Here is an 18987-nt window from a genome sequence, read left to right as displayed (position 1 = left end):
CGGTGTGCTTCCTGAGAAGTACTGCTTCTTGTCGGCAGCCGTCCTCCCTCTGTATTTGAAGGTGCTCTCTGAGCCCTCCTCACGGGGACAGTGGGAGAATTCCTCCTGAAAAGTAGGGAAATGTCTAAGGCTTTGTTCAGAGTCTGAAAGATGTCCTGACCTCGGGTGGGGTAAGGGTTCTTTTTGTCTTGTTCTGCTCCCTGCTGTGTCCTGCCTGAGCTGCTGTATGAATTGTGCTTTTATTGGTGTGACAGCTGTCCAGGCACAGCTGCTGGAAGCTCCTTTGGGTGCCTTCGCTATCCTGTTCACATTTGCCACCAGCTTGAAGACCCAGATCCTGTGCTGAGTGCTCATTTATTCAGGGTGTTAATTCTTTTGGAGTTGGTTCAAGGGCAGAGTTAAACACTATACACATAAAATCATAGGCTAGATAGCTATTTCTTTTTTTTTTTTTTTAAATTTATTTATTATGTATACAGTGTTCTACTTGCATATATCCCTTCAGGCCAGAAGAGGGCACCAGATCTCATTACAGATGGCTGTGAGCCACGATGTGGTTGCTGGGAATTGAACTCAGGACCTCTGGAAGAACAACCGATGCTCTTAACTTCTGAGCCATCTCTCCAGCCCTTAGATAGCTATTTCTTAACCCAGTTTCTCATTATAGCCTTTTTCTCTTCTTTGATTTAATATTTGTAGTTCTTTCCTATTGAAAACCTGGTTTATAATAAATGTATATTTTTTTGTCCAAATAGCTTCAATGATAGTCACAAAGTTACCGCTGTTTGATACTTCCCATATGCCTTGGTGTTTGGCTGACTTGGAATGTTATTCACTGTGTGTGTATGTACTGTCACAGTGCTGGATGCAGGCCTGTCCCATGCTGTGTCCAGGGATCCCATCAGTACTGTGTGCAGGTGAAGGGACTGTTCTCACTGTTCTTGTCACTGCCTCGGTCATTAAGACCATTATTTCAGCTTTCAGTTTCAAGGCTTTTTTCCTCTATGAGTTGCATGAAAGATTGGCATCTTTCTGCATTGTTGGGCATGGAGAGTGATGCAGCCGCTGTGGAGACTACAGTTTGTCCAGGTTACATGGGGTCACACAGGACACAGCAGCAAGCCCTGTACACCAGTGGTTCTCAACCTGTGGGTCACCACCCCCTCAGGGGTTGCATATCACATATTTACATTACATTTTATAACAGTATCAAAATTACAGTTAGAAGTAGCAACAAAATTTTTTTATGGCTGGGGGTCACCACAACATGAGGAACTGTATGAAAAGTTTGAGAACCGCTGCTACACCATGTTCTCGGTAGCCACAAGAGGGCAGCAGTGTGGTATCCATTGACAGATGACTGGAGGACAGAGTGTTAACTAGCCTTCAGGAGGCACGAAGGCCTCATAGAGGCCACATGGATGAATCTTAAGGACATTGTGTGGAGTGAATAAGCCAATCACAAAAAACAAACGCTATGACTCCCTGTTGAGGACCCAGACTCCTAGAGCTTAGGATTAGGATGAGTCTTCTGGGTGGAAAGGGGATGAGCTAGTGCTTAACTGGGAACAGAGGTTTATTTAGCTTAAACGGGCAGAGAGAACAGTCTAGGGATGGACCGTGGTGATGGCTGTGTGCCCACATGAATGTCTATAACGCCACCAAACAGCTTAAAATAGTTAATGCGGTTTATGTTGTGTGACTCTTACTCCCTTACCACATAGTTCAAAACACAAATTGAGTGAAGGGCGTTTGGAGAGGGCATGTTTTCATCTCTGTTTACTAATACTTTTCTGGCATTTCCTAAAAAAAAAAAAAAGCAACTTTGTGATCATTACAATGAGGGCAGTGTGCAGCAAGGATTCCTCTGAGAGCACGAAAAGAGGTTATTTTTATTTTACAGGGAAGGATCTAGCCAGACAGGGAGAGGCTTTCTGGAGACACTGACATTGCAGTCCGTCAGCGCCGTGCACCTGGGCCTGGGCTGAGTGCTAGTCTCGTGTCCTCAGGGACCAGAGCTTATGTCGGGCTCATGGTCATTCGCTGCCTTTGGACATCTGCTCTTGGGGATAGAGCTCCCTCCTCCAGCCTAGCTGCACACAGCAGTGTAGATAGCTTCAGAAGTCAGCAGTCTCCTCCTTTCTTCAGCAGCCAGCAGAGCCCCAAATCCCTAAAGAGCAGGAAGGAGTAGCTTGGGGGAACTAGAGTAGGAAGGTCTAAAGGCTGCAGAGGAGGTGCTCTGAGTGTGGGGCTGCTTCCTTCATGGGTGCTCCCAAGCTGAGCACCCACACTGTTCAGCATTGCTCCTGGGGACTCACTTTGTTCCATTTCTATCTAGTAATATGTGTTCTAGAATGCTCTGCTTTTCCCAGGTGCCAGCAGAAGTCTTTAGGGATTAAAAAAACATATTCATTCAGGATGGCTGAAGTGAGCCACTGTGGGTGACTAGAACCCTGAGGGGTCAAGGCTGGGCTCAATGCTGTCTCCAGGACTAGCATTAGCTACACTCGAAAGGAAGAACTTCCTGTCCCACCTGTCTGCCTGCACAGCATCTCATTTGTGACTTAGGAACTTCCGTGCTCTTGAACCTACCACACTGCTTTGTCGTTTACTAAGTCTTCAAATGATGGCCTGAGGGCCCATGTGGTCAGTGAGAGCCTGGGATAGGTTGATTCTTGGGGGCAGTGGGACTCCACACAGGTTCTCTTGAGTCGTGGTGTCTGTATTAGGTGCCTCTTCCTGTTTGCAGGCCATCCATCTCCTGTTTCTTCCCTGCCCCTCAGCAGAAAGTATGGGTGAGGTTATGATGAGGATATGATGAGTGTGATGGTCACACTGCCGATGTGAAGAAAGCACTTCGGCATCCAGGCGGCGGTCCTTTGAGCCTGGCCTCGTCAGTTCGAATGCAGACCATGCTCTTTCCTGGCCACCTTAACACGGGCTGCATGCTCAGCCATCAGGGGCCTAGGACCCACCCCATCCTGTCCAGAGAACTGGGCATGGGGAATTGGGGAAGGAGTGTCAGCGTTGTAGTGAGACTCGCTGTTGAGCTCACCCGCAGTTAGGTTGGATGATGCCAGTTCTTGTCACCGTGTACAGCTGTGTGAGTTCCCAGGCCCTAGGGGAACAGGACCAGAATGACCTAGGTTTATGTCTGCACCTCACCTGAGACAAACGTTACACCAGCCAAGTGCCTCCCAGCCTGGTCTACACAACAGGTTCTAGTACAGCCAGGACTACACAGAGAAACTGTCTTGAAAAACAAAACAAAAAGAAATGTCAGGCCCAGCTACCATGATCTCTCAGTTTCTGTTTTTGGGGACCTTTGACCTGTCAAGTGAGAGTTTGACCTTGTTCTTCTCATTTTAGAGATGGGCGTGTCTTGGGCGTGCTGGAGGTATCTCGTTCCATTGGAGATGGGCAGTACAAGCGCTGTGGGGTCACATCTGTGCCTGATATCAGACGTTGTCAGCTGACCCCCAATGACAGGTAAAAGCACGTGGTCACCACAAGTGTTGGTGTACATGCACAGGGGCTTGTTTCTCTTTCTGACTTTGTTCCAGTCTGTGTTCCATCTTTGCTGGGGACATTGCCTGGCCCTGGGGTGTGGAGACAGACCATGGTTTCTGGTTTCATGGGGTCCACAGTGGTCAGGGAACAAATGAGGTGGATACTTGGTTTATCACGGGAGTGTAGAACTTGTCCTAGGAGGCTTTAGCAGTGGAGGAGGGCATCCCTTCCAGAGGGACCATCCCAACCCATGTCAGCTCATTCAGGTAACAGTGTGAAGCAGCCAGGACTGTGCTAATAATGGTGACTGGGAAATGATGGATGGAGGAGGAAGTGAGAAAAGTTCTGGGGACAGATGGAGCAGGATCTTGGGTTTTACTGAGGCATTTGGGTTTTAGCTCATATATGTAGTTACAGGAGCAGAGGCTGAGAAAGACTTCCTGTTCAGGCATCATCTGTTGCAGGTAGATCAAGACCAGGCATGGGCTTGTGAGGGTAGCATAGGGAGCCTAGCAAGGATGGCCAAGGGCCAGGCTACAGAGCAGGGGGCTCTCCTGACCCTAGCAGGATGGTGAAGGTGAACTCAGGAAAATAGGACTGAGCCAAAGCGGGGTGGGTGGCAGAGAATAGTAGCCACATGGCAGCCTCCTGGCATAGCTCTGACACCTGCCTGCCTGTGCCATGTCGTTAGCCATCCTAGAGTCTTGGGAGCCCTTTGTAGGGTTTCTTGATCACTTTCTCTGCCCTGGATGAGGCCAAGCTAGCTAGCTGCCCTGACTGCGGTCTAAGCACACATCTGACTAACAATACTAGAAAGAATAACCTGCTTAGACTTGTCCCTACCATGTCTCAACCTCAGGCTGTGTGCTCAGAAAATGTGGCTGGGCACGTGCCCTGTCAGAAGAGAGAAACTGTGGACAGGATAGGAAGCAAAGGCAGCTAACTACCTTAAAGCCAGGCCAGGCCAGCAGTGGCTGCCTCAGTGAGACATGGATGCTCAGAAGCTTCCTCTGGTCATCTCGGGGAGAGTGAGCTATGTTCAGACCAGAAAATGGGGGGATTCACTTTGGAATCTGGGGCCCTCAGGAGTGAAGCACTACCCAAGGATGCCTCATTTAGCTTGCCCGTAGCTCTCCATTCTTGGGCCTGTGGTGGTAGATCCCAGGGTGTGTTCACTACCCCCTGCTGTTGTCGTGGTTGTCCCTGAGGTGCCAGGTTGCAGCATCTCTATTGGTGGGTGGGGAAAATGTAGTCCCTCTTGTGGTATGCAGCATCCCACCCACAACTCAAAGGAGCTTTAGCCTTCTTGTTTCTATTGCTTAAAAAAAATTTTTAGCCACTGAGTTGTTGGACAGACACAAAGTTACTTGTTTGGTTTTGGGGTTTTTTGTTTGTTTTTTGAGACAGGGTCTCACTATTTAGACCAAGCTGGCCTCAAAATCTACCTGCCTTTACCTCCTGAGTGCCGGGTTTAAAGGCACGTGCTAGCAAGCTCAGTTGGTTTTGGTCTTTTGAAACAAGGTCTCCTGTAGCCTGTCTGGTCTCAGACTTGCTCTGTAGCCAGAGTGACCCCTTCTCTACCTCTAGAGGACTGAGATTTCGTATGTGTATGCCACTATCCTTTTATTTTTGTTTTTGGGGTACTGAGTATGGAACCAGGGCCTTCCTTGCATTAAGCAGCTAACTACTCTTCACTGAACTGTCCCTCAGATCACCTCCTGTTAAAGAGCTTGTGCCTGAAACCCCCTTGTTTCTTCCCTATATTGTAGGTTCATTCTGCTGGCCTGTGATGGGCTCTTCAAGGTCTTTACCCCAGAGGAAGCTGTGAACTTCATCTTGTCCTGCCTTGAGGTGAGACATCTTAGAGGGTGTGCCACTTGTCTCAACTGCTCTTTACTTCCATACCCCTGTGCCAGGAGTAATTCTTGAAGTCTTCTCAACACAACCCTGTTGGGGGCTCACCAGTCACTCTGTCCTGCCAGCCTTTGTTAGGGACAGAGCAGGCACTTCCCTGGCTGTAGTGTCTTGGGATAATGACAAAGGCTGATGTCCTAGTCACTCAGCTTCCGTCCCTTTGGTAGGATGAAAAGATCCAGACCCGAGAAGGGAAGCCTGCTGTTGATGCCCGCTATGAAGCTGCATGCAACAGGCTGGCTAACAAGGCAGTGCAGCGGGGCTCAGCAGACAACGTGACAGTGATGGTGGTGAGGATAGGACACTGAGGCTGCACGTGCGCTCTGACGGGCAGGCTCATTTGTGTGTGCTCCTGTGGGACTCGATGGCTGTAAATAAAGGTTTCTTTTTTCCTAGTCATTGAAGTTCCTTTAATTCGCTTTGAGTGACTGGTCCTGAGTTAACTGTTTGCTCTGGGTCTATCCTTGTCTGAATCATCCTGGGCATCTTGGACAGGCCCACAGTGACCTGTTATGTCGTTCACATGCTCTCACCCTCACATGGCTGCTTTGGGGAAGTGGGACCCTGCAGTGGGATGATGGAGGGGCAGTCAGGCTTTGTTCAGTTTTCTGTATAGAACACATGTTGGGCATTTCCAGCAGGAACCCAGGTGTGGCTGGAATGGGGCCATAGATGAGATTGCCACATGGAGCGCCAGTCCCATCACGCCTCCTAAACAGCTACATTCAGCTCACTGCTCCTTTGAAGGACTGTTGTCCTGACTTTCACCCTGATGTCACCAGCCACCACAGCATCAGTGGAGTGCTTGGTTTTTGCTGCCTGAGGTAGACATGTCAGGGAACCTCTGGGCAAGAGCACGATTTGTCCCCCTGAAGAACCTTTTAACCTGCCTGTGTAGGAAGTCAGTGCTGGGGTCACTAGTGAAGAGCTCTTGCAGCTTCTCGTGTAAACACCTGGCCTGGGGCTGTTAGGGTTGCACAACTGCCTCTCCAGACCTGTTTTTGTGACAACTACTGCCCTTCTCCTCCCAACCATACCACCCCTTGGCCAGTCGGCTGTGGATGTGGATCTATAAGGACCTCAAGATATCTTATACAAACCATAAATGACTTCTCAGGTCTGTCATGGAAAAGCCATAAATAGACATCAAATGCAGGGACACTCAGGAGGCCGGCCTGGGTTATGTAGTAAGACCCTGTTTCTAAAACCCACTGAGGGCTGAAGATGTGTCTTAGTTGGTAGAGGGCTTTCCTAGCATACATGGAATCCTGGTTTCTTTCCCCAGCACCACATAAACCAGGCGTGGTGGTGCATTCCTGTGACCCAGCACTTGAGAGGTAGAGGCAAGAGGGTCAGATGTGGAAGGCCACCTTCAGCTGTAACAAGTGGGACACATGAGACTGTTTCCCAAACAAAACTCCCTGCCAGGGCCGGGGAGTAGGGTGGAGTGGAGCTGGAGACAGCTCATTGAGTGAAAGTGATCCCCAGTATCCACATAAAAAGCCCAGGGAGTGGTGGTGGCACACCTTTAATCCCAGCACTCGGGAGGCAGAGGCAAGCAGGTCTCTGTGAGTTCGAGGCCAGCCTGGGCTACAGAGTGAGTTCCAGGACAGCCAGCAGAGTTGGGAACAGGTAGGTCCTTGGGGCTTGCATCTGGGACCTAATGAGCTACTTTCTGCATAAAACAAGGTGCTTGGCTCCTCAGAAACAAGACTCTAGATTGACCTCTGGCCTCCACATTCACATGCTCACACATGAATACATGCCTGCACATACTACGTACAAAAAGGAATTTTTAAAATACCTGAATGTGGGCCCAGTGGGCTGGCTCGCTGGTGAAGGTGCTTCCTGTCAAGGCCCAGGACCTAAGGTCAATCTCCACACAGTGGAAGGAGAGACCTGCTGCTGTAAGCTGTCACCTGCCTTCCATGTCTAATCACGGTATGCCCACTGCACCCTCCAAACAAATGCAGTTGAAGAACATGGGCGCTACCTTTCCCCAGGGAATGAGACAACCATCCCCCTGCTCGGAAACTGGGACCTGGACAGCCTGGCATACGGAACAAAATGCCACCTTGTCAGAAAGCAGAGCAGTTTAATTCAGCAAATTCCTGTAGTAACCCAGGAGTCATTCAGTGCCTCAGAGGCTATGACCCATGTCCCTAAGTGCCACTGTCTGTCTGGGAGACACTTGGCACTATGGCCTTCCTAGTTAGTAAGAGCCTCCCCTGCCACCTTCAGGGGGAGCCCCAAGACTAGAGGCATCTCCCCCTCGCTTTCCAGAGCTCACCCCTCATGGTCCTTTGTGAGGTGGACTGGGAAGAGAAGGTCATGAGCCTGGAGTCTGCCCTTCATCGGCTTTGTGTGATCCATCACATAAACACATTCTTCGGGCATGTGACACAATGCTTTGAAGTTGCTGTGAGCACAGTTGTTGAGATAGGTGCTTATGTGGCTTTCTCAAGGGTAGAAGATAACTTCGCTAACAGGTCTGTGCCCACTGGATACAAAGTGAAATCCAGAGAAGGGTGTGTCTACCCCATGTCCTTATCAAAGTGCCAGGGAGTTAGGACCCAGGCCAATACAGTGCTTCCTGGTAGGGTGGGTACCATCCCTACTGAGAATCGGGCCAGGCCAGCTCATGGACAGAGCCCTCCATTTCCCTGTTGCTGTGTTGGCAGCCTGCTTTGGGGAGAAGTTTGATTATAAGAAGGCATTCAGGCTTGCTGTGGTAACCTCTTCCTGAGGTCAGCTGAAAGGTGAAGCAGCTGGCGCCTACCTCCCCCCATTCCAGGCTTGAGCACTCCTGCTAGGCCAAGAGATCCCAAAGCAGCCAGTGGGGATGGATGTGTCAGTTCTTCATCAGCAGGGGACCTTGGAGGTCCCAGTCCTCTCCACTGCCTGTGTGGGGCCAGTCCCACATTTTGTTAAAAATGGGGAGACGGCATTGAGACAAGCTGCATGCTGGCAGTCCTGCTCCTTCTCATGGGAAGAGCCCTCAGCCAGCTGCTTCACTGCCCGGCCACCCACGCAGCCAGACCACCTTCACAGCAGGAGCAGGTCTCACCCCGGAAGCTTGGGAAGAGGCAGCGTGTGCATAACTGCACTCAAACTTTTGCTTGGTGGGTGAGCCAGAGTGAGCTTCAGAGAGGCTGGGAAAGGGTAACCTTTGTAGAGGGTGAAGATGACTTCTCTGTGAACGGGATGCCCCTTTCGTTAGGGTGCCCACCAAAGGGCCTGTGGTTCATCTTGCTTACCCCAGAAGCAGAAACTGCTGCCAGGCCCAGGCTCACTGGCCCCTGAGTCCTTAGGTCCTTGATGCTACACTCCAGGCAGAGGCATGGTGAATGTGGCTATATATGGACCCAGGAACCTTAGGTAGACAGGATGTGTGGTCCAAGAAGGCCTGGGCTCCCCTTTTAAACACTAAGGACCCACAATCAGAGTCCCCATAGCCCTGCCCTGTACAGAATGAGCTGTTCCAGGTAGTGGCCTGGCTAGAGCTCCCTACAAGGTACTGAGGATGCTGGGCCACAGGAAGGAATCTGAGGCTGTATGGAGACACAAGGCTGCCAGCTCTGCGGCTGGGGATATACAAGTGCTAGCAAGTATGCTGGATGGTCCCTGAAGAGCCAAGAAGGACTTAAGATACCCACAGATTGCTGTTGGTTCTGGGAGAGGCTGCTTCCTTCCATGACCTCTTCAGGAATGTCTAGGGTGGCTGTGCTAAGAGGTAATGCTGTGGCCCGTGTATGTAGAGGTCCACTGGGCTTCCTCCTGCACAGAGCTGCTGTCCATTGACGCTGTAGACATTAGATCACTCTGCTTGGTGAGCAGAAGAGCCCCCAGCAGCCATTCACAGGCCCAGGAGGATAGCACTGAAGTGGGAACCACTGCGTACCATGAGGGAAGAGCCGCTGGCATTGTCCAAGAAGACGGAGGTGTAGTGTCCTGTCTGCAGGGAAGGGCACATGTCAGGTGTCAGGCTGCCCATGCAGCAGAAGCCCTGGGCAGCCTGCAGAGCTCAGCATGGATTACTGTCCACACTGTGGCCGACTCTGCCCCACATGAGAGAAGGGACAGACCTAAGTCCAGAGTCAACGTTGACTAGTCTTGTGCTCAAAACCAGTACATCCGGCCCTTATTCTATTGCTCTCCAATGTTTCATATCTCAGTGTATGGGAGAAGGCTCCTACTCAGGGCTCAGGTGGGGGTTAGGAGGCTAGCAGCTTCCTCTGCCACACAGCTTGTCTCACAGGCCTGCCATGGCTTGCACAGCCATCATGAGCACTGCCCTGACCTTGCTGCCCCAGTGTGGTCCACATATCAGTGGCCCAACTTTCCCTGGACATTGCCATAAGAAAGACTGAGAGCCACCTGGGATAGTTGCTCCTGAGGACCCACGTGGTACACGCACCCTTAGAATTCAGTGGAATTCACACTTCCAGCGCTAACAGCTGGCTTGAGCCAAACCACCCACCCTGGAGCTCAGTAGAGAACTACGTGAGCACTCCATCATTCCACACATCTCTCTTCACTTTCCTTTTTAGTAAATCCACTTTGACATCCACATCGCTGCCGCTAGGCAGATCCACAGTGGCAAGACTGTCACTGAGTTCTGTGTGGAAAATAACTGTGGTGCGCCTCCTGTGGTCCAGAGGGCTCAGGCATCAACCATCGGCCACCCTCCTCCCTGCCCCATGGGAGGGCCTAGGTGGCTGGAAGCACCACTCACATTATCAGATTCTTGGAAGGTCTGAAAGTGAGACCATTGTCCCTCAACACAGGTTGGGGAGCAAGAGCTGGAGGGAGAATGGGACCTGAAGCCTGGCTCTTCTCAAGCCAGCGCCAGCACTTGAGTGTGTCTAAGGGTGCTGTGCCCAGTGGCCCTGAACACCTACCAACACACCCCCACGCCTCGTGCATGGTCGGCACAGCCCCACACACCTGCAGATACAGGACACCGTTTACTGAGATGGTGAAGAGCTCGCTGCTGTTCTCCAGCCCCACAACAGTCTCCAGGGAGCTGCACCCAAGACAGAAAGATGGTCAGCCTGTCCCCAGGCCTCACCACCTCCACTCAGAGTGCGCTGAGCAGCAGTCAGTTCAACGATCAGCAAAGTGCTAGGTCCAAAGCCTTCATCCCTAGGAGGGGGTGTTTGAACTGGGTCCTCAGGAAGGAAAGACAAGAAAGGCTGGAGCCATGCCAAGGGCACAAAGTCCTGGTTCTCCCAGGAGAAACAAGGACCGGCTGAGATGGGAGGCAGCAGGTGATACAGAAAGCCAGCAGATCCAGGAAGTCCAAAGCCGGATTAGATCTGAGACTTTCCCTGTTCATTCACACGTCCTCCAGCTGTGCAGAACACCTGCCCTGGCTGGCCTCCATTCCAGGCGCCAGGCAGAGAGGTCCACAGTCCCTGTTTTTATGGACCAAATGAGGCACACAGGGTGGACACCACCAGCAATGAGCAACTTAAGTCATCAAGGGGAAAATTCACAGGTGGGGCATGGGAGAGTGCCAAGAGAGGGCTTGTGGAATTCTCCCAAGAGCCCCTCCAGATATGACTCCCTCTGTCCTCTGAATGAGAGTCCTGGTGTCAGGAAGGCTCAGAAAAGAGACAGAACAGAGAAGGTCCTGCTTGGGCATGATGGAGTCGGGGGTCCCCCACGCCCTAGTGGTAGTGGGCATGGAGGAGGTGCTCTATACTGTCAGGGGCCAGGCTGCAGCGGCCACTCACGCATTGTGCTGGCAGAGAGACTGGATGCAGATCAGCAGGCGTAGCCGGTCCCGAGGTCGTGGTGGTCCTCTCCTCGGCTGCTCTGTGAGTGCTGCAGAGAGGACAAGTCGACGTGGTCACGTGTGTGCTGGCAAGGCCAGGGTGGCGGGCGCCCCACCACCACGCCCCGGGCCTCACCCACGTGCAGAGTGGCGGCGAGAGCATAGAAGCCAGCCACTGGTGCGGTGTACTGGCCGCTAGTCAGGTTCAAGCCTGGGCCCCGGCGGAAGGCTCCCTCCATGTCGGGCTAAGGAGCACACAGACAAGGTCACCGGGGGTCCCGCCCTGCTCCACCCGGCTAGCCGCGCCCCACTCACCAGGTAGTAGACCCCTAGCTCGTGAAGTGCGCGCCGCTCCACCTGCGCATCCCGGCGCAGACGACAGTGGAACGCAGCCTCCACGCGTGGCGCCCGTGGGCCCTGGGCCAGGGTCGCAGCCAGCAGCGCCAACACAGCCCCTCGGTCCTGGTCGTTGTCACGCTCCTGGGCGGCCGGGACCCGGGAGGGGCTGCCCGAGGCTGGTGTGGTGAAATCGCTGGTGCAGTGCTTGGGCTCGGTGCTTTCCCGCTGCAGCACTGCGCCTGACACAGGGCAGTCAGTGGACCACTCTGCTCTCCTGCCCGTGGCCCTGGAGCGTGGGGACTGAGGCTGGCAGCCCCGGTGAGGTCCTGGGGACACTCCTGCCTGGCCCTACAGCTGCTGTTTGCCACAAGCTCCAGCGGGTGCATATCCGGTACCCAGTACCTTTGCCCTCTAGTCTCACCTCTCTGTCACACCCGTATTTGGGGCAAGTTGTGTATGAATTCTCATTGTGGCCACACTGGAGGTAACACAAAGGCTCTTCACTGCTGGAGGCTTATTTAAAACCAAACAAGCCATAGTATGGAAGCAGGAAAAAAAGGACTCCTAACAGTTCTCCCTGGTCCAGTCAGCTCCAGAAGATAGAGACAGTAACTCCCTAGCTCTGGACTGACTGGTCTCCTAACTTGGAGATGGGGGTGAGTGCTGGTCCCCAGTAAAGAACAGTGAAAGGAAGGCAGTCTTTCTTCCTCCATGAGGCCTCTGCCACCTTTCTCCCACCCCAACCCCGCCCCATGGCAGGTAGGGCTGCCCACTGGAGAGCAACCTTGCAGGTGTTTGCGGGGTGCTGACGTCTGCCCTTGAGAGTTGCCCTGTTGGCTTACCCTGGAGCATGTGCCCACAGGGTGGGTGGTAGCCTTACCTTTCAGCAAGAGCTGGAACTCCTTCAGCAGAACTTCAGATGGGATAAAGGGGCCTGGGGGGCCCTGAGGACCCGGTGGCCCTGGGGGTCCTGGCAGGCCAAGCTGGAAGGGAAGGTAGGTGATGGGAACATTGGAGGGGAGGGCATGGGCATGGGTGACCCTCTGCCAGGTCCTGCTAGAGAGGGGCAGGCGGGAGAGCGCTCATGCGACGTGGACTCTTCCCTTCTTGATGGAGGTCCTTTGGGCTCTCGTGTCCATCTGTCATCAGGCAGGGAGTGAGAGCCACAGACCCAGAGAGTGTGAGGATGGAATTAATTGTTCAGGGATGAAGTTCACTGGGGGTGGCGCAGGGCAGGGCAGGCTCTGCACACAGAACATTGTAACTGCCTCTCCTGCTGTGGATCTCAGAGAAAGGGCCACTCCAGGCCATTTCTGGGGACTCGCATCTCATTCTGACATGGGACGCACCAGCAAGTCTCCACTGTACTTGGTTCTGGGGCCCCTGAAAGAGTTTATACTGGTTTGCGTCAGGACCTAAGAGGAGGGAGGCGAGCTCCTGGATAGTGAAGCCTGGGCAAGGTCAGGTGGCCCAGGGTGCAGGGCCAACCCACCACCTCTCTGGCCCAATGGGTCAGATCCTGGGCAGCCAAGGCTGACCTCAATAGAGAAGGCTGACACACAGTAAGGCCCAGCCTCGATCCAATGCCACTTTGAGGAGTTCAATGCAGGAGGCATCCATCTGGTCCCAGGCCAGGGCCATACTGAGAGGGCCTCCCTGTATCAATCCATCAGCCTGAAGGTACCCTGACTCCCAAACGCATGTTGGGTCAGCTTCTGTCTCTGGGCATGAGGGAAAACCTAGGGAGAGCCTGGCATCCTAAGGGTACAGTGTGAAGGATTGGAACTGGGCTCCTAACTGGACCCCGGCTTCGCATTTGGTTCTTTGCGTGGCCTCTGAGGTTGGAGACAAGGGTGCTGGGGGGCTGGTGAGGGCAGTAGCTGCTCACCTTCAGCCGCCTGGCCTTGGTCCTGTTCCTCCTCTTACTGTTGACGCCCTTATCACTCTGCCTAACAAACAGCATCCAGGCATCCCGGGGATCCACACTGTGTGCATGCGCCGTGGTGGGCTCCTGGGACACAGATGGCCACGGTTGGTTGGTTTGCTCTGTGGCGTTGCTTGGCAGCACCCGGGACCTCGTCACCTGTGTTCTCAGAGGTGGTGTGGCAGAACACCCCACACACACACACACACTCCCAGCCCATGGAGGATGAGACCTCAGTGTACTTTGGGAGAGCCCAGGCTGCGGGAAGATGGGAGGTGGGACTCTGCAGCAGGTGCCCTAGGACACATCTTCCTGTCCTTCCTTGAGATGTGCCAGGACAGTCTCACCATCCTGGATCGCCACTGGCACCCGCAGGTGCTCAGGAGGTGACTGGATATGTGAATCCTGGCTGACAGCGAGTCCTCTTCCCCCCCCCCAGTCAGAAATGCCAAGGAGACCAGCCTCGGGGCCTCTGTGATCACAGGCCATGGTGAGCAGAGGGCCCAGGTGAGATGTCATGACTCCAGGTCACTGCAGGGGACCTTTATCTCTCTCAGCACTTCTAAAACACCGGCCCGAGTAACCCAGCTCTGAGAGGAGCCGTGATTCCTGGCAGAGGCCTTTGGCCAATGGCACAGTCGTAGGCCTCTCGAGCAGTCTGGTTGCCATGCAGGGCTGCCAGCTGGAAGGCAACAGCTCAAGGGACCTTAGAAGAAGTCATGGGCACAGACTCCAGTGTCTGATACAAAGACCCGGGATCTCAGAACAACCCAAACCGGTGCCTGTGGGTCACAGGCCAGGCTGTTATGCTGGCAAGATGGAGGCTCCCATGCTTCTTGCTGTGGATGATCTGAGTGGAAATGTGGGGTGCAGTGCTTCCCACCACAGGTGTACTGACCCTTCCAGGGGGACCAGCGACCTGCACATGGACTCAGACCACTGTTAGCCATGGTGAGCTGAGGCCCCGGGAGTTGGAGTGGGGGCTGGGCAAGCTGCCCTGGCCAGTCAAGTTCCAGCTATCAGGAAGCTAGTGACACCTTGACATTCCAAAGAGGGTCCAAGACCAAAACCCCACTGGGAAGTTCCAGCTCACTTCCCTGCTTCCTGTTGATTATATCTTCATCTCATGAAAGTTTTGATGGCTGATGGCTGGGGCGGATGTGTGTGTGTTGGGGGGGGGGACGCCTGACCAAGTGAGGTAGCTGGGTGAGGCAGGAATGGAATGGTGGAAGGACCTTGGGCTACCTTGCAGAGGGAGCCCCCCCTCCCCCCGGGTTGTAACCATCTCCAGCTGTCTTAGTGGATGTTTTGTTGGCCTCTGGGGTGCTGAGAACAGGCGAACTCTAGCCTGGGGTCTTTTTGTGCCCCGCCCACACAGACCCTTCCATGAGCCCTCCCCTCCAGGGCTGAGCCGCTCCAGTGACGGCTGCCAATCCATGTTCCCCAGGTCTCTGGCCACACCCTCCCCAGCCTGCATCTTCCCAACCCCCACCCCCAGCATTTCAGGTGGAGATCCTGGGAGGGAAGGGCAGAACCTGGTTACATCATTGCTTTTTCCCTAGCAGTCACCTATCAGAAAGTCGCCTAACAATAAGGAACTGGGTCTGAGAGCCCCGGTTCTTATACTAGTCTTCCAGTTTCGCGAGGAGCAAGTTATCTGCATTTCACACCTTTCCCAACTTCTACTGGCCTAGTAGAATTCTCCCGCCAAAGCCGCAGTGCAGAGGACGCATCCACACAAACCCTGGGTCTCCCTGAGCCCCTGAACCCGGCGTTTGAGGTGCTGGACACTGAGCAACCAGGAGTGCCACCTTCCTGCCGTCTCTGACCCCCTGGGACAGGGAAGTCTGGGGTGCAGCCCCGTCTTACCGGTGGGCTGTCTTCCGGCGGGGCAGGCAGCTCGGTCCCGGGCAACCGCGGATGTGCATGGTTCCCCGCCGGCGCGGCGGGCTCCGGGACACCCAGGCCCATGGCGGCGACCAGGCTGGCGCAGGTGAGCAGCAGGAGCGCTCCGGCGGGGCTGCGGGCAGAGGCCATGCCGGCGGCGGCGGCAGCAAGCGCAGTGGGTCGGCTCCGCGCCTTATAACGCGCTTGAATACCCCGCCTCGCGCGCGCCGCCCTCGCTTGCCGTCGCCCCCTCGCGGCTAGGGCGCGCGCAGCAGGCACAGGGGACCCCGAAAGGAAGCCGACGCCCGACCCAGTTCGGGCACGCCTCCACTTGCGGCTAGCGTCTGCTCTGCTGCAGCTCAGGGCCAACGGTTCATCTCCTAGCCCTGCACCCTCGGCCCTCTAAGGCCCCCTTTTCTCCAAGGACACCCAAGAACCCCCAACTCCACCATTCTGCGTGTCCTCTGAGCGCCCCAGGCTCTCTTCCATTTCTCCTGGTGCCCTGCGAGTCCCAGGCCTTGATGACATGGATACCTTGGAGTATGGAGGCCCTCGTGGCTTCTCCCTTTCAAGCCGGGGAACCCAGAGCTCTTGCGAGGTGTTCCTGCTCTTCCCGCCGCTGGATGTATCTTCAGTGCTGGAGCCCCTTAGACCCCATCTAGTCTGGCAGGAAGGACAGACCCCTCTGGTGCCCTAAGCCAGGTGTAGGGGCAGATGGAGCCCAGGCTGCCCACAGGACATCCAACCAGGACAGATGTGGCAAACCCTGAAGGCCTGATCTGGGAGAAGGTCATCTATGTGTCGCTCTCCTCCAAATAGGCAGGCCGGGTCTGCCTTGGGCTGCTCTCATTGCATTGGCTTGAGATAAACCAGCACACCTGGCTTTCTTGGGGTTTTATTTTTTGTTTTGTTTTAATCTTAATTTTTTTTATGTGTATTTGTGTGTAGGTGTCTTTAAAGACTTGAATCTGGTGAGGGAACGTGATTTAGGGGGCATGACTCTAGAATGTCAAGGGACCCTCCTCCCTTTCACACTGAGGGCCCCAGCTGTAGGGCTGACGTCAGGATCTGTTGCCATGTGAAAGAAGTTATTTTTCCAGTGGACTGCCCTAGTGATGTCATGGGTTCTTCCAGAGGGCCCAGATCCAATCGGTTCTGGTGCTGGCATGGCTTCCTGGACCCTAGCTCAAGGTAATGACGCAGCCCAGTCCAGCCCGTGGCCCCAAAACTCCGGGCTTTCAGGAAAGGCTCCCGTATGCTTGCAGGGTCCCATTTGAAAACAAGGCCCCCTGGAGGACAGGAGTGCAGAGCAAAGCTCACCAGGCGCTAACCCGCGACCCTGAAGGAACAGCACCCCTTATTCAGAAGTGGGGCCCTTGAGGGTGGTGCCTGCATCTGAGTGGAAGTGTTAAATGAGTGGCCTTGGGACAGGGCAGGCAGAGCTAAGAGTGACCTCCCCATGTGCCTTCTTGCCTGGCAGAAATCTAATCCTCATTCTTGGGCCCTCATGTCATGGCCTAGTCCCGGCTCCCTGGCAGTGGGATGAGCCAAGTTTTCCCAGTGTCCCACTTCCTCCAAAGGAAGGCCATTGGCTGATGAGGTCATGAGGATGAAATCCCCCTTTACCCAAAGACAGTGGGAGCCGGCCCGAGGCTGCCTCGCTGTGTGGCCTCTAGTGCACATGCAGACAGCTGTGGTGTCACCTGGCCTGCCTGCCACAGGGATGGACCCTCAGTGCTCAGGTCACGTGACTGTCCCCATCACTTGGGAGTGTCAAGGAGCCTGGAAGCATGTCCAGGCCCAGCTGCCATGTCTTGCGGTCAGTGGCTCTATAGTCTCGGAGTGCTCCTTTGGGCTCGGAGTGCTCCCAGGATGGCATGGTTTGAATAAGAATGGCCCCTATAGACTCACATATTTGAAGGCTTAGTCACCAGGGAGTGGAACTGTTGGAAAGGATTAGAAGGACTGGGAGATGTGACCTTATTAGAGGAAGTGTGTTACTGGGGGGTGGGCTTTGAGGTTCCAAAAGCCCATGCCCGGCCCAGTCTCTCTCAGCCTGCAGATTACACTGTATCTATCTCTCAGCTACCGCTCCAGCACCATGGATGTCCCTATGCTCACTTCCACGATGATCATGGACTAAACCTCTGAAACTGTAGGCCAGCCCCGTTGCCTTGGTCATGGTGTCTCTTCACAGCAATAGAACAGTGACTGAGGTACAGGGTCTCCAAGAGTTGCTGAGGGTTCTGAGGGCTCCTATGGACTCCATGTGCTCCTGAGCACTTTGTATTCTCACTAGAAGCCCACATTGGCTTCAAACGTCTGAGTCCTTGTTTCCCTGGGGGCTGCCTTGTGGGCTTCCCCTGCCTTACACGTGGGTCTATCTACAGGAAGATCTTGTGAGCGTCCAGTGTGCCCAGGTTTCTGTGTGCTGCATCAGAGGCTGTCTCCTTTCCCACACACTCTGTGTCTTTAGGGTGGCTTTGGTGGATTGTACTGGTACCCTGTCTCCCCTCCCTAGGCTCTGGTTGGTTTGGCCAGTGGGTGGCACTGGCAGGAGATGTGGGCAGGAGAGTCAGAGACATCCCCCTGCACAGCAGGCACTGTGGCTACTCCAGCTCCTGGCGGTTCTCAGCACCATCTTGGGTGTGCATCTGCTGCCTCCCTGGTCCCCAGAAGCTGGTGGTGGTCAGGATTCCCCATTGCTGCCAGCTCCTGACATTTCCAATGCCCTGCCTGGACTCCCTGGAAGCTGGCCCCCAGTTGGAGACACACCTCCCCCCCCCCTTATTTAGACTCTCAGCTCCCTAGCTGGAAGACCTTTCCTCTTGGAACACTGAGCGTGCCACTGATCCAGACAGGCCAGATGAGGCACAATTCAGCAAAGCTGAGGACCATGCCCTCCCTGGAAGGCATGTGTCCCCGCTCCAGGACCTCCCCCACTCACACTTGCCCAGGGATGCATGGCCTTCCAACTCCCCATTTCTGGTTGAGGTCAGCTTCCCTCTTTCAGCCTTCACCTTTGAACAGCCCTGGGATGGCATGCTTAGGAAACACTGTAGGGCAGAGACTTCATGCTGTCTTCACCATCAACCACAGGATGAGAGCTACATCCTGATCTGCAGAGGGGGAGAGACTGGACCTGGCATGGGCTTTTAAACCTGAAAGCTACCCCCTACCTCCCCTCACCCCCAACACACTTCTTCTAATAAGGCCACACCTCCTAATCCTTCTAATCCTTTCCAACAGTGCCACTCCCTGGTGACTAAGCATTCAAGTATGGGAGCCTATGGGGGCCATTCTTATTCAAGCCACCACACCCTGGGAGCACTCAGAACCCAAGTCTGGCTTCTGTCCTGTACCCCCTGCCCTATTTGATCTCTGAGTCAGGTCTAGGAGCAAAGTGAATCCTGACTTGCAAAAGCAGGATGGCATTGAGTCCTGTCCTCAGAACCCAGGGGTGTCAGGACCACTCTGATCCCCTGGGCTGGTCCTGGAGAAGAAGTCCATGTGCAGTGGGAGCTGGAGGCCACTCAAGGCCTCAGTGGGCTAGTAGCTGATGCTGGTCTGACCAGTTCCTAACCTGCAGTCTAGGTCCTCACCAGTCTATGACAGACAGATCACGCCACTCACA

The 18987-nt window shown here is 54.3% G+C and overlaps 2 protein-coding genes across 3 annotated transcripts in view; one reads left to right on the top strand and one right to left on the bottom strand.

The window, feature by feature from the left end:
• LOC114700682 (ILK associated serine/threonine phosphatase) overlaps positions 1-5823 on the top strand; it is a 28570-nt gene extending 22747 nt beyond the window's left edge. For both annotated transcript variants that reach the window (XM_028880355.2, XM_028880354.1), the window contains exons 10-12: positions 3370-3489; positions 5280-5361; positions 5592-5823. In XM_028880355.2, coding sequence (XP_028736188.1) covers positions 3370-3489; positions 5280-5361; positions 5592-5732 — 343 coding nt within the window. In that variant the 3' untranslated portion in view covers positions 5733-5823. The remainder of the gene's footprint in view (positions 1-3369; positions 3490-5279; positions 5362-5591) is intronic.
• A 1679-nt stretch (positions 5824-7502) lies between these two features.
• On the bottom strand, positions 7503-15503 carry Erfe (erythroferrone). The gene is made up of 8 exons (XM_028880356.2): positions 15336-15503; positions 13431-13553; positions 12423-12525; positions 11519-11781; positions 11340-11448; positions 11163-11253; positions 10372-10450; positions 7503-9379 (listed from the first exon to the last, which is right to left on the bottom strand). Exons 1-8 carry the CDS (start codon positions 15501-15503, stop codon positions 9281-9283), a joined length of 1035 nt encoding a protein of 344 aa, XP_028736189.1. The 3' UTR covers positions 7503-9280.
• Positions 15504-18987: the final 3484 nt, after the last annotated feature.

The sequence above is a fragment of the Peromyscus leucopus genome, chromosome 13, assembly GCF_004664715.2.
Source record: "Peromyscus leucopus breed LL Stock chromosome 13, UCI_PerLeu_2.1, whole genome shotgun sequence".
NCBI lineage: Eukaryota > Metazoa > Chordata > Mammalia > Rodentia > Cricetidae > Peromyscus > Peromyscus leucopus.
Note: the sequence above shows the minus strand (reverse complement) of the source record. Positions and strands in the feature narration are given on the sequence as shown.

Excerpts from the sequence above, each read along its gene's own strand:
- Erfe (XM_028880356.2), bottom strand. The coding sequence starts at position 15,503 with ATGGCCTCTGCCCGCAGCCCCGCCGGAGCGCTCCTGCTGCTCACCTGC. Across the intron at positions 11,782-12,422 it reads GTTCCAGCTCTTGCTGAAAG|GCGCAGTGCTGCAGCGGGAA; the intron begins GTAAGGCTACCA and ends GCCCTGTGTCAG. Across the intron at positions 11,254-11,339 it reads CGCCGCCACTCTGCACGTGG|CACTCACAGAGCAGCCGAGG; the intron begins GTGAGGCCCGGG and ends TCCTCTCTGCAG.